The following is a 14,588-nucleotide window of genomic DNA, read 5'->3' as shown; positions in this document are numbered from 1 at the left end:
CCTCCCCACGCCCCTCACCTCCCCACACTCCTCACCTCCCCACGCCCCTCACCTCCCCACGTCCCCCCGTCCCTCACCTCCCCACGCCCCTCACCTCCCCACGCCCCTCACCTCCCCACCTCCCACGCCCCTCACCTCCCCACCTCCCCACGCCCCTCACCTCCCCACACTCCTCACCTCCCCACGCCCCTCACCTCCCCACCTCCCCACGCCCCTCACCTCCCCACGCCCCTCACCTCCACACCTCCCCTCACGCCCCTCACCTCCCCACGCCCCTCACCTCCCCACGCCCCTCACCTCCCCACGCCCCTCACCTCCCCACGCCCCTCACCTCCCCACCTCCCCCCGTCCCTCACCTCCCCACGCCCCTCACCTCCCCACCTCCCCACGCCCCTCACCTCCCCACGCTCCTCACCTCCCCACCTCCCCACGCCCCTCACCTCCCCACGCCCCTCACCTCCCCACGCCCCTCACCTCCCCACGCCCCTCACCTCCCCACGCCCCTCACCTCCCCACTTCCCCCGTCCCTCACCTCCCCACGCCCCTCACCTCCCCACGCCCCTCACCTCCCCACCTCCCCCCGTCCCTCACCTCCCCACGCCCCTCACCTCCCCACGCCCCTCACCTCCCCACACTCCTCACCTCCCCACGCCCCTCACCTCCCCACCTCCCACGCCCCTCACCTCCCCACCTCCCCACGCCCCTCACCTCCCCACCTCCCCACGCCCCTCACCTCCCCACCTCCCCCCGTCCCTCACCTCCCCACGCCCCTCACCTCCCCCACACTCCTCACCTCCCCACGCCCCTCACCTCCCCACCTCCCCCCGTCCCTCACCTCCCCACGCCCCTCACCTCCCCACGCCCCTCACCTCCCCACCTCCCCACCTCCCCACGCCCCTCACCTCCCCACCTCCCCACGCCCCTCACCTCCCCACCTCCCCACGCCCCTCACCTCCCCACACTCCTCACCTCCCCACGCCCCTCACCTCCCCACCTCCCCACGCCCCTCACCTCCCCACGCCCCTCACCTCCCCACCTCCCCACGCCCTCACCTCCCCACACTCCTCACCTCCCCACCTCCCCACGCCCCTCACCTCCCCACGCCCCTCACCTCCCCACCCCCCCTCACCTCCCCACGCCCCTCACCTCCCCACGCCCCTCACCTCCCCACGCTCCTCACCTCCCCACGCCCCTCACCTCCCCACGCCCCTCACCTCCCCACGCCCCTCACCTCCCCACGCCCCTCACCTCCCCACGCCCCTCACCTCCCCACGCTCCTCACCTCCCCACGCCCCTCACCTCCCCACGCCCCTCACCTCCCCACGCCCCTCACCTCCCCACGCCCCTCACCTCCCCACGCCCCTCACCTCCCCACGCTCCTCACCTCCCCACGCCCCTCACCTCCCCACGCCCCTCACCTCCCTCACCTCCCCACGCCCCTCACCTCCCCACGCTCCTCACCTCCCCACGCCCCTCACCTCCCCACGCCCCTCACCTCCCTCACCTCCCCACGCCCCTCACCTCCCCACGCCCCTCACCTCCCCACGCTCCTCACCTCCCCACGCCCCTCACCTCCCCACGCCCCTCACCTCCCTCACCTCCCCACCCCCCTCACCTCCCACGCTCCTCACCTCCCCACGCCCCTCACCTCCCCACGCCCCTCACCTCCCCACCCCCCTCACCTCGCTCACCTCTCCACGCCCCTCACCTCCCCACGCCCCTCACCTCCCCACGCCCCTCACCTCCCCACGCTCCTCACCTCCCCACGCCCCTCACCTCCCTCACCTCCCCACCCCCCTCACCTCCCCACGCTCCTCACCTCCCCACGCCCCTCACCTCCCCACGCCCCTCACCTCCCCACCCCCCTCACCTCGCTCACCTCCCCACGCCCCTCACCTCCCCACGCCCCTCACCTCCCCACGCCCCTCACCTCCCCATGCCCCTCACCTCCCCACGCCCCTCACCTCCCCACGCCCCTCGCTCACCTCCCCACGCCCCTCACCTCCCCACGCCCCTCACCTCCCCACGCCCCTCACCTCCCCACGTCCCTCACCTCCCCACGCTCGCCCCAAACAGTCTGTTGAGGCTTACACGATGCCGTTGCGTGCCCCCCCCCCTCCCGGTCAAGATTTGCTGCCGGAGTTCCCTCGGTTTGCCACTCGCTCCCCTCCACTGGGGTCCGCCACCGGAGAGCGAAGCGACGCGGACACGAGTCGCCCACCCGCGGCGGCCTTCAGCAACGGTCTCGAGGCCAAGGTACCGCTGGCTACCGACACCAAACATAAAACATTTTATTTTATTTTAGCAGGTGCAAGGCCCCGCTTGAGCTATCTCTGGCTCTTTTTTTTTTAAGAAAGCCACCTGGGCTGCCACAAATGATAGCTTTTAAACGAAATGGCGGCTTGCCATCGCGTCAAAATGGCGGCCGAGTAGTGGAAATAATGGAAACGCGTGACGTTGATTCTAAACCTGGAGGGAAAACACGGAGGGCCCGGAGGAAAATCCACGCGACCACGGGGAGACAGAGAGAGAGAAACACGCAGACTCCAAATATACAGCAGCAGGCGTCAGGGTCGGGATCGAACCCACGACATCCTGGTAGCCAACACGTCGTCACCGTGGCAACAACTAGCGGGGGCCGCCCGTCACCGAGGTGCGGCGACGATCGCACCGTTACCCACCCGGTGTCGCCGTGTTGCAGCTTCACGCTTTGAGAAGTCCCAGTCGCCTTGCGGCGTCGCCAGGGGGCAAAACGGACGTCGCGGCCGGTCTCCGCTCTTCTAGAGCGCTCGCTTAACAACACGGGGGATCTTTGTTTTGTCCGCGTGTCGTTTAGAAGGCCGCGGGCTCGGACGGTGATGGCGGACGGCAGCAGTCGCCCCCCACGGCCGTGTCCACTTCCGCCAGGTGAGTTCAGAAGTCGGCGCGTAGCGATAGAGTCGTGGACTGAGAGTGGCTGGAATTGATTATTACTATTATTACTATACTACAACGTGTTACATCTTTATTGGTTCTTTCGGCAAAGTCACGTAGAATATTTCCCTTCTACGCGACTTTACCGAAAGAACCAAGAATATGAATCCCTGCAGTCACGGAAGCTTTAAATCGAAATCGTCGTGTGAGGGGCATTCCTCGGGGTTGCCCTGCGACGCACCGCATGCCCCGCCGCGCCGTCACCTCTCTCGCTCCCCCGCAGCGCTGCGGCCTTGACCAAGCAGCCCAAGCAGCCCGCTAAGCAGAGGCCCTCCAAGGCCGCCAAGCCGGGCCTCCCCCAGCCCCCGAGGCAGGGCGCCACCAAGAAGAGGGCGGCGATGGCGGCGGGCGGCGGAGCCTCGAGCCACAACGGCAAGAAGGCCGCGACGCCGCGCCAGGACGAGTGAAGGCTGCCGCGGCCGTGGACGCGGCCGCCGTCCGGACGTGGAAGCCCTCCTCGTCCTCCTCGTCGTCGTCGGCCGTGGTCTCTCCACTGCCGGATGTGAAGGCCTCCCGAAAATCGTCTCTCTCGATCCCACGATGCGATGGCCCCACCTCGCTCCTGATCTCATCCCTCTCTGTTCTTGAAGTCGCAAAGTCAGGGTCCAATTCGTCACCGGCCAGGTTCTGTCCACTGCTGGATGAAGGCGCCTCCCCAGGCCGGCGCCATCCGTCGCGATGCTGCGATGCGACGCCCCCAACCGAGCACCCGCGCACGAGCCGGTTTCATCGCTCCATCTCCTTGGAGGAACGTCGTCTCCGGACGCGCTCCATTCCTTCCACCACGCGGCGTTTTTAACGCCTTCCATGTTACGGGAGCACCGAAATAACCTGTGGGCGCTCTCCTCGCACTGCCTGCCGAAGACTAACACGCACACACCCACACGCACGCACATGCACGCACACACACGCACACACTCGCACGCACGCACACACTCGGGAGATCAACAGAACGACACGGAGCAAGTTTTGCACATTTAGAATGATGCTTCACGGGGGGCAATAATTTCCCTTTGCACTCTCTCTTCGCTGCGAACCTCATCGACGGAACTTGGAAACTGCCGCGTGCAGAGCGCCGAGTGGGCTTCGTCGGGGTTTGCTGACGGGAACGCTCTCGTTCCCCTCTCCTTCTGCTGTCAAACAGAATCCCAATCACCCTGTGGACTCGCTTGACCTTGGCGGCGCGGGTGTCGCGGGTTGTCGCGGGTGGTGTGGGTTGTCGTGGGTGGAACGGGTGACATGGATGGAATGGGTGGCGCGGGTAGAACGGGCCCTTGCGGCAAGTGCGTGCCGTGTCCGTGCCGCGCTGCTTTTAGAGGTCCCCTTGCTGACGTGCTCACTGCCTCTCGTGCATCCCTCTCGATGGCGCGTGCTGGGTCTCCGCGGGTTCCAGTCCGACCCGACGGGGTCTCTGAGGTACAGGCGGACACGTGACGTTGTACTGCACTCAAGCGGCTGTGCTGGGTGACCGTTGTTCTTGGAGTATGAGGTTCCGTGCTGATGCACCCCTCACACTGCTCCAGGAGCAGACTTCTCTTTAGTCACAGACACGTGTCGTCAGCGTCAATCCTCATCTGCGAGGAGGCGATGACGCTGTGATCACGTGAGCGATGTGATTTTGACAGCGCTGCTCTCCTCTCAGCCATTCACAGGGGGGAGGCGGAGGGGGTCTCCGAGCGATTTAGGTGACAGCATCTCAACGCGTTCCATCGGGCACCCCCAGTGGCAGCAGCAGCAGCAGCTGTCCCTGCGTGGCACCAGGTGACTCGGCACGTGGCCTGCGAGCGGGCGCCAGTCGGCTGCCAATAGGGGGCGATGACAGCCGCTGTGCGATCCCAATTGAGCGCTGGTGTCGCGGTTCGAGCGCGCGCTCCGAACCCGGCAAGCCGAGTTCGATTCCCGCCCACGGCCCACCAACGCCAGCGACCCCTATTTATCTGAACCGGTCCTGAGCCTCCCCTAGGTCGACTCGGCCTCAAACGGAGTACCTCATACGTTGCGTAAACATCGCCGGCGGGCGTGGTGCTGGCCACCCGCCCCCTCGTGCGCCGTGCCGGTCTTCGTAGGTGCTGCCACTCTCTCTCGGCACTTGCCCCAACAGTCTGTTACAGCCTATACAGGGCGGGGCGGGGGGGGGGTCTTTGTCTTCGGTCGCGATTGACGTGGGTCGAACGGCGATTTTGCAGGTCTCGTCTCGAGGCAGAGGTCGCAACCGGGTACCCTATACCCGTACCCTACCCGATACCCGGCTACCCGTACCCGGCCGGGTACGGGTAGCCGTTTGCAACCCTGGTGCGGCCGGGTATGGTTACGGGTAGACCGTGAGTCACTGGTGAGTAACTGTTTGTCACTCATTTCTCAACGTCTTGTCTCTTCTCACAATTCAAGTTCCTAGAATCAACCCACCCGCGCCTGCAACATGGCTTCATCCCAGAGGTCGCAATCAGGTACCCGATACCCGTACCCTACCCGTACCCGGCCGGGTATGGGTAGGGTACGGGTACGGCCGGGTAAGGGTACCCGTTTGCGACCCTGGTGCGGCCGGGTACGGGTAAGGAATCAAAACCCGTTTGCGACCTCTGTCTCGAGGTGCCTGAGACGCCGTGTCCCCCCCCCCCCCGAGCGTTTCCTCGTCGTGTGGTTGGGAGTGCAAGCCCGGTCGTGAAACCACGGCGCAAGTGACTGAAATCCTCCTCGCCCTCCCTCCGTGCCCACTGCCACCGCCTCGCCTCCATCCACCCAGCAGTATAAATGGGTGAGGACGCAGTCAAGATGACGGGTGGGGTAAAGTGTGGGTAGTCACACGTCGTCTCCCAAGGACGCGCGGCCAGTGTGAAAGATTTGGTCCAAACAACAAAAATGCCTCCTTTCCGTAAGCGCGGATCCGGCAGCGGCGACGCGGGCGAGCACTTGCGGGGCTGCGCTTTGCCTCTCGCGCGTCCGCACGAGTCCTGCACTGGGACACGCGGACTCGGCGTCGCTCTCTCTCTCTGCGTCCACGTAGAAGACGTCGCCTGCCGAACACCAACAGGGCACTGCGTGTTGTGGTTTTTTTTTCTTCCGTCAATGGTTTTTTGCAAAAATTTGGTCGACTTGCACCATCATCCTGACACCACCACCGATGGATGGCTGTGGCGTGGCATGGCAAGTTGACAACAACTCTACCGTGGGGGGGTGTGGGGGCGGGGACAGAGGGGGGGGGGCGTTTGTTTTTAAATGACCCAAAAAAATCCACTTCACGGTGTGTGTCTAAAAGACGCAGAATCAACGCTAGATTTCAATAAAATCGTCACTGGAGTTGACCAAACGTTCCCAATGATGATAGGACCAGCAGAGCTCGGGCAATCGTTGCTGGTGACGCCGGTTCTGGGGTGAGGGGGTGAGGGGGGGAGTTCACCTAATCTAGAGCGGCGATTTGACCTGCGATTTCTCCATGAACGACGATGCTATGCATACACATTATTATTGCTGCTGCTGCTGTTGTTAACGTTGTTAATGTTGACTGTGAGCGAAGCTCACTGCAACCGTGCGTGGTGGGTCGTACTGTTCTGCTTGGCAGTGTCTAAGCTTTAGGTTAATGCATCTTAAATGAAAAATAAATAACACCGGACGATGTTCAATGACGGTATGGAAGCCTCACGTGTTCATTCAGCTGAGCCGTCTCCATACCTGTCAACTCCTTATCAGTGCCCTACCTTGTTAGAGAACAATTCACACATTATTGGTCACCCCGTGCCCTTATAAATCCCCACGTTCATCCTACAAAGTCCCATCACAAGGGAGAAACACAAACACAAATAGACGAACAAAATGTTTGTCGCCCGTATTGAAACGGCCGTACGCCCCCGTATGGACCTGAAAACTCGACAAGAATACGGGGTATACAGCTCTGCGTCTGCGTCAGCTGTACCGAGCAAGCAATCGCCTGGGAAGCTCACGTAGTGTGTCACGGGACCCACACCACCACGTGCTGGCATTCTGGACCCAGCTTTTTTTGTTATTTTTCTCTGCTCTCTCTCGCAAAGTGGAACCCTCGCTGAATGTTTACGAGTTCGGATGGAGTCTCCTGCGAGGGTCAGAGCTCCTGAGTTCGACTCCAGGCGTCAGCCCGGGATACCAGTGACCACTACAAAGACAAAGATCCCCCGTGTAGCCTTAACGGACTGTTGGGGCAAGTGATGCTAGCGAGCAGCACCGACGAAGGCCGGCAATGCACACGAGGGGGTGGGTGGCCAAAAATCACCCCCGGTCGCCTTTGCCTCCCCAGTGGTTGATGTTTACACATCGCACCAAGTACTCATTTGAGGCTGAGTCGACCTAGGGGGAGGCCCAGAACCGGTTTAGATAATCGTCACCGGTGTTAGCCGTGAGCGGGAATCTAACCCGGGTCGCCGGGTTCGTACACTACCGCCCCCCACTATCTACACACACACACAAACGCGACTCCGTTGCGCAGACAATCGGTGGAGGGATGGGGGGTGGATTCGAACGGCGTTTAGTGTTTAGTTTGGTGTCCTACCTCCCCGGCACCTCCGATTAGCACGGTTGGCTACGTACGGTGCGAAAGAAGTTCAACACACTGTAGATTAAATCTTCACCTAAAGCTTTCGCGACTGCAGGAATTCATCATACTGGTCCTGTTTTATTCTAAACGTGGGATGTAGAATTCGTGTTTTTTTTCTTTTTAGTTAGTCCTTTGCATGTCGCTAATGCTCACGGTTCTTCGAGTGTGTAACCGTCGGTGCACACATTTTGTCATTTTTAAGTTCAGTTTTAGACGTTCAAATCCTCCGCGTGTAGTCGACCTGTTTGGGTGTTTATACGTCAGGGGCATCGCACACGGTCGGAAGGTGACGACTCAAAGTTCGGCTCGACTCTCAACTGGTCCCATCATCGTTCCAAAGGTTCATAAACCGGTTACCGCTTTGGAGTTCTCATCCACGTTCACGTGCCGTGAGCGTGGAGACTGCAATCTGGCTCGGCTTGCGTTGGACACGGGACGGGCGTTAATACTCGACACCCTATAATAATAATAGGGGTTTTCCCCTTTTTTTCTGGCAACAAAACTGAAACCTTTTTACGAGGAATCATGCGCGCATTAACCACAATACTTGTGGTCAGAATGAAAACAAAAAACACACTGGTAATATATGCATTGTCCTTGAAACTGATTGGTCCACACCAGAGACAGCTTTCTTTTGAGCCTCGTCTCAATTGCTGCTAGACCAGAGGACGCCAAAATGCGTACGGAAAAAAGGGGAAAACCGCTATTATTATATTTTGATACTGGCAAAGGATGTCTATTGACTCGACATCCTTTTGACCTTGACTCTTTTGACCTTGACTCAACCGCGATCACGACGACGCCGACGACGCCGCCGGCACTAAACGCCGAGCCGTTTTGACAAACCCCCCGGTGCGGATTATCGCTGCTCGTTCCTGCCCGCCCGAGGTGACGTCGTGACAGCGACCCTGGGCTCGACTCCATTTGGGCCCCGTGGGTCACTGAACAGCGGCCACGGTGCCGCCGCTGCCGCCTCCGAATGGGCCCCGCGGTTTTGTTTTTTTTGGCTCCCAAAGAATGTGGGGGTCTTTAACGTCCACGCGCACACCCGCAGTCACTGACCCAGGGCAGCCTGACGGAGCCCCGACCCCGCGAACCTCCCGCGGCAATTTATGTATTTATTTATTATGAGTTATGACCGCGCTCTCGTTTAGTCAGCAAAAGCTTCTGCGAGTCTCAAGACCCATGTTTCACGAGGGTCCTGCCAAGTGTGTCGCGGTAGGGGACGCTGCTGCTGCTTCTGCTGCCGTTGTGAGATCACGTGTGAGTCATTTGCAGGGAATTTTACAGCTTCGGAATGTTTTTTTTGTTGGGCACTACCAGTTACATATTTATTTATTTTATACCTCTCATGGAAAACCAGAGAACCCGGATGAATCCCACGCAGAACTGGGAGAGAGAATAAAAAAAACATTCCACGCAGAAAGACGCCCCATCTGCAATTCGAACCCAGGACCTTCTCGATGTGAGGCCACGGGTGTCAGCCACTGTGCCGCCCGTCTCCCAACGCAGATGTCCTTCCGATGTATGCGGCAGAGCCCTCTGCGTTGTCGCCGCTGTGCTGTGAGTGGTGACTCTCTTCGCCGCGGGTGATCACCTTCACAGGGACCTGCGAACACCGACCCAGTTGACGATGTGGCCGCGTTGTTGCTCCTAACGTTCAGCCCCTTTGTCAATCCGCTGCCGGCAAATAAAAAAATGAATAAAAGCACAAATTTGTGACGGGCTAAAGTTTGTTGTGTGTGTGTTCAGACTCCTCTCTCTGTCTCGAGAACGACTCAGAGGCGTTGGAAAGCGCACGCGGGAGGGCAGCCAGGAGCGGCGTCAACAATTGCCCAAGGTCTGCGGTCCAATATTGGGATGTTTGGCCAGCTCCATGAATGAGTGTTTACTCATTCAGTGGGGTGGGGTGGGTGGGCAGGGACGATCCAGATGGAGAGGAACCCGCTTGCTGTGCTGCCATCAAGCCAGGAGATCGCGACTTGTATGTGTGTATGCTGAACTTCTCTCGCAGCGTACGTAGCCAACCGCGCTAAGGGAGACAAAGGCGGCCGGGCGTGGTGCTGGCCACCCACCGCCTCGTGTGCCGTGCCGGCCTTCATCGGTGCTGCTACTCGCTAACGGCACTTGCCCCAACAGTCTGTGCCGGCTACACGGGGGATCTTTGTCTGTGTCCTTGGCTCGTAGTTGCCACGTGGTGTTGCGAAATGCCTAGAATGGCCGCCAGGCGTCACTGCAGCATCGTCACGCGGCGCGGGATTTGAGATTTCGGCTACTGCCGATTGCAGCCCGCATCGCATGGAACTGGGGGCACTCTGTTAACATGGAGACTCCACACACTCGCCAGTCACAACAACAACGTGTGTGGCCCTTCATGGTGCAGCGACTAACTCGGAGACAGTCAGACTTGGAGGCACTTCTCTTATTTAACACGATTACTGTTGCCAGCCTGTACACAACACTAGCCGTCTAACAAGATACACAAACATAAAACAGACGACGTTTCGGGCAATGGTCCTTAGCCCTTCCCTACAACGCCATTTACGTGCACATTTACGTCATGTGGAAAAAGGACATTACCCGAAACGTCGCCGATTTATACATCTTTTTTTTCCTTTTAAAGGTCCCGAACACTGTTAAATAAGAATATGTTTTACCCTCTCTGGCAATACAACAGGTGTGTTCACACACCAAATATAAACCTTTTGCAAAGAATCAAGTCTGCACTAACCACACACAGTACTTGGTGGTGAACATGCAAACACAAAACATGCGCTGACAATAATAATATATATTGCATTGTCTTTGAAACTGATTGGAATACAACAGAGACAACCTTATTCATGGCCTAGTCTCACCGACGTCAGACCAGAGAACATCGCTAATAGGCGAACAGCACAAAGACAATGCCACACAGAGCATTGATAGCTCAGAGTAAAGCGGCGATATCATGGGATACATTCTTTGCCAGTATCAAAGTATGAAAAAAAAATAGGTTTTACCCTTTCTGTGAAGATGCTCAAACACCAAATGGAAAACTTTTGCGAGGAATCAAGTCTGAAATGACCACACACGATGCTTGTGATGAACATGCAAACACAAAACACGCTCTGATAATGATACACGCGTTGGCTTTGAAAGTGACTACAAAATCATCATCGCGAAATACATTTGTAGAAAGTGGAGAACACTGCATAGAGATTACAGACAAGATCGACAGACTCTGCTTCCAACTTCCGTCTCGCGAATAAAAACAAAAATAAAACGTCAACGTATTTATGTTACACATCCCATCATCTCCCACGGCCTTCTGGAGGATGCCTCACCTCATCAGCATTGCCCCAGTACAGACACAACTGTGTGTGTGTGGCCGGTTTCGACCGCACAGGGTCTCATCAGCGAGGCAGCGTTGGCTTGAACCGATGTGCAGGTGACCGGCCAATGCCTACAGGCCGAGTTCGACTTTAAATTGTATCATACGTAGCACAACATCGCCATTGGTGACCATCAATAGTGCTGTATAACATGTCGCCATACATACTGCGATTACCAATCATCCGGTGCATGCAGTGTGCAGAGAAATCACCTGCATGGGTAACCACAAAGAGGTGGTGTTGTGGGTCTCACTGTCATTTGAGAATGGTGGAGTGCGTGCAATCGGAACGCAACGGAGTGCAATTCGAGTGCAATTCTTCAGGGAAAATAATAAACACACACCAAAGACAAAGACCCCCCGTATAGCCTTAACAGACTTTTGGGACAAGTGCGCGAGGACCTATGAAGGGCGACACGGTTCACGAGGGGGTAGGTGGCCAGCACCACGCCCGACCACCTTTGTCTCCCCAGTGGCGATGTTCACGCACCGCGCCAGGTACTCATTTGAGGTTGAGTCGACCTAGCGGAGGCCCTGGACCGGTTCAGATAATCGCCATCGGTGTTAGATTTGTAGCGCAGTGCACCACACCACTGCGCCACCGCTCCCCGTGACGCACACGCGCGCACGTGCGTCTCGCTGATTGCATTGTGACGTTTCACTGCCGATTGCATCCAATTGGAAAGAACCACGAGAACCCGACAAGGCCGGGGTGAGATGGCGGTCAATCCAAAGATAAATATCCCCCGTGTAGCCTTAACAGACTGTTGGGGCAAGTGCTGGTTGCGAGCACCTATGAAGGCCGGCACGGCACACGAGGTGGTGGGTGTCCAGCACCACGCCCGGCCGACTTTGTCTCCCCAGCGGCGATGTTTTTTTTACTTTACACACCGCACCAGGTACTCATTTGAGGCTAAGTCGACCTAAGGGAGGCCCAGGACCAGTTCAGATAATCGTGAGCGAGAATGGAACTCGGGTCGCCAGGTTCTTAGCGCAGCGCGCTAACCGCCATCCCATTGTGCGTAAATGTTGTATAATTTGTGGCGGTCTTGGGGGTCCGACCCCCATCCACCCCCCGCGGCATGATGGATAAAAGACACCCAGGGTTAGAAATGGGACCGAGCGAGGTGGGAGTGAAAACGGAGCGAGTGTTTTTTTCGGAAGGAACCACAGCCGAGTCTAGGGGCGGCTTGCCGGAGCGTTGTTTTCGTGTTCATCCCGGATTCGCCAGTATCCGTCCGACACGCTCTGCATCTCTCCAAAACGGTACGCGGACGGATACATATGCTCGATAGAATTGTGTCAGAGGCCTGCGGATATACGTATAACAGCTGTATCTCTACAACGGCGCCGTGTTATTATTCTTGTAAATGAACGCGCTGCTGAAACAGACGAATCCATGTTAATGTGTTGGTCAAAGTTTGCGCCAACCCCCACTCCCCACTCCGGCTGAGTTGGTAGAATCCAGATCGAGATTAGACCCCTACCCAAAAGCGCTGGCATCTAGTGGTTGCATCTCCGCCGTTCAATGTATGGGCCAGGGCAGAAATTGTCAGCGCCTGATCTATAAACACTTTCGTAGTAGCAATGTACTATATTTGCTTCCTGAAATAATAGTGAAATTATAGAACAATCCACATATTTCAAGCGATTAGCGCAGACTTCAACATTCTCCTCTTGCGTGTGGCAATATGTCACAGGAGCTAAATGCCAAATGCCGAGCTCCCCTTGCCACGCCGAGAAGACTTCGGGAGAGGATTCACTTTAATTGACCTCGTTAAGACAGCGAGAGGCTGATTATCATCTCGGGTGGTCTGGGGCTTCAAGGGCTAACTCATTAGGCCGACTCTTCGGGCAACAGAGACCGGGCGGACAGCATTCCTCCCTCCCACCCACCCATCCACCCATCCACCCACCCATCCACCCATCCACCCACCCACCCACCCACTCAGAGGAAGAGCCACCAACGTCCATTGCGTTGTAATTGGTTAATTTTCTCGGCTGTGTGAGTGGAAATGGGCGGGACGCGTCGTTCGTCCGACGGTACAGAATTACACCTTCCTCTAAGGGGGAGATGGAGTCATGAAATCAGTTCGTTACGGATTGTTACATTGCAGGATCGTGAGAGGTAGCAGCGGCTTGGGTAGTCTATCATCCAGCAGTAGATTGACCATGGCTCGTGATGAGTATGGTGGTGAGATGTTAAACTACCTCGCCTGGTATACAGGAGGTCGTGGGTTCGATCCCGACCCTGACGCCTGCTGTACATTTGGAGTTTGGGTGTGTCTCTCTCTCTCATCATCGTCACGGTGGCTAGGAGATGTTAACTACCTCGCCTGGTATAAGGGGGTCGTGGGTTCAATCCCGACCCTGATGCCTGCTGTACATTTGGAGTTTATGTGTCTCTCTCTCATCATCACGGTGGCTAGGAGATGTTAACTACCTCGCCTGGTATACAGGAGGTCGTGGGTTCAATCCCGACCATGACGCCTGCTGTATATTTGGAGTTTGCTTGTTATCCCCGTAGTTGCATGGATTTTTCTCCGGATCCTCCGGGTTTTCCCCTCCACATTTAGATTGAAAACACGCGTCTCGAGTATTTGTTGGCTGCTCGACATCTCCACGCGATGAGCCACTTTGTCTAAATATTCTTTTGTGGCCAGGTTCGCTTCTGAAAAATAGCTTCACAGCTGAGTGGGCCTCACCTGGTAAAATAAAACTATATCGTTCGGTTTAAATGACTGCCCACGACAGCTACATTGTCTCGTGCACACGTCACATTTGCATGCGTGAGAGGGAGCTGTGATTTTGTAACTTCTCCCCGCCACCGTGCGTTCTGGGTCACGGCGAGCGTTTCCTGCCCCCTTGCTTGGTGAATGGCACGGACGGATGATCACCGAAGGCCATCAGCATCGTCGTCGTCGTCATCATCATCAATCAATCATTGTCTGCTTGTCTTGTGCGGCTGTCCCCGCCGTCACTAAACGAACATTCCAAGCGCGGTTCTTTGCGCATAAGCGAGTTTCAAGTTAACCGTGGGTTCGAGACAGCGCCGTCTCGGCACCGTCGTCGATAAAACGAGGAACAGTTTCGTGTGGGATGTTTCCCCCTCGGCGGATGGACGTGCCTCCGCCGAGGGAATGTGGAATGAGCGGTCCTGAAATCGGGGAACTCGGGGCTTGAGACAGGGGATAAAAGCGCCGGCTTTGGTCTTCATTTGAGGAGGAACTCTCGTTGACTTCTCTCTCGCACGTGTGTTTTTAGTCAGCTGGAATTTATTTTTGGCAAAATGTTAAAACCACAGAGGCGGCTGGGTGACTCAGAGGTCAGAGTAGCCAGCACCTCTGCGATCTTGGCTTCCAATCGAGGTGACTGCACAAACGATTCCAATTGCGCTTATATTTGGTTCTAAACTTGCGTTGTCTGAATTCCACCTTTTTGAGAATTCACACGATCAATTTGCGACAAATACGTTTCCGCATCAGGGTGGGTGCGTGGCACGGAGGTTCACTTTGGGTGAGCTCACAAGCAGCTCTGTGATTCATAATAAAGATTTTTGGGTTAGATCGCGTAAGTATAAATGTGTCGTAACCCTCCACCACCCTACACAGCCAATTAGTAAGGGATTTGTCTCGTAAACAAAACGTGACAATTAGTTTACTACTTCAGCCCACCGGT

At 57.2% G+C, this 14,588-nt stretch overlaps 1 protein-coding gene across 3 annotated transcripts in view; it reads left to right on the top strand.

The window, feature by feature from the left end:
• LOC144733924 (uncharacterized) overlaps nucleotides 1-9,252 on the top strand; it is a 24,854-nt gene extending 15,602 nt beyond the window's left edge. For all 3 annotated transcript variants that reach the window (XM_078615941.1, XM_078615940.1, XM_078615939.1), the window contains 3 exons: nucleotides 2,129-2,256; nucleotides 2,837-2,907; nucleotides 3,197-9,252. In XM_078615941.1, the coding sequence (XP_078472067.1) occupies nucleotides 2,129-2,256; nucleotides 2,837-2,907; nucleotides 3,197-3,380 (383 nt within the window). In that variant the 3' untranslated portion in view covers nucleotides 3,381-9,252. The remainder of the gene's footprint in view (nucleotides 1-2,128; nucleotides 2,257-2,836; nucleotides 2,908-3,196) is intronic.
• Nucleotides 9,253-14,588: the final 5,336 nt, after the last annotated feature.

This window comes from Lampetra planeri, chromosome 49 (genome assembly GCF_965212315.1).
Source record: "Lampetra planeri chromosome 49, kcLamPlan1.2.h2, whole genome shotgun sequence".
Taxonomy (NCBI): Eukaryota; Metazoa; Chordata; class Hyperoartia; order Petromyzontiformes; family Petromyzontidae; genus Lampetra; species Lampetra planeri.
Note: the sequence above shows the minus strand (reverse complement) of the source record. Positions and strands in the feature narration are given on the sequence as shown.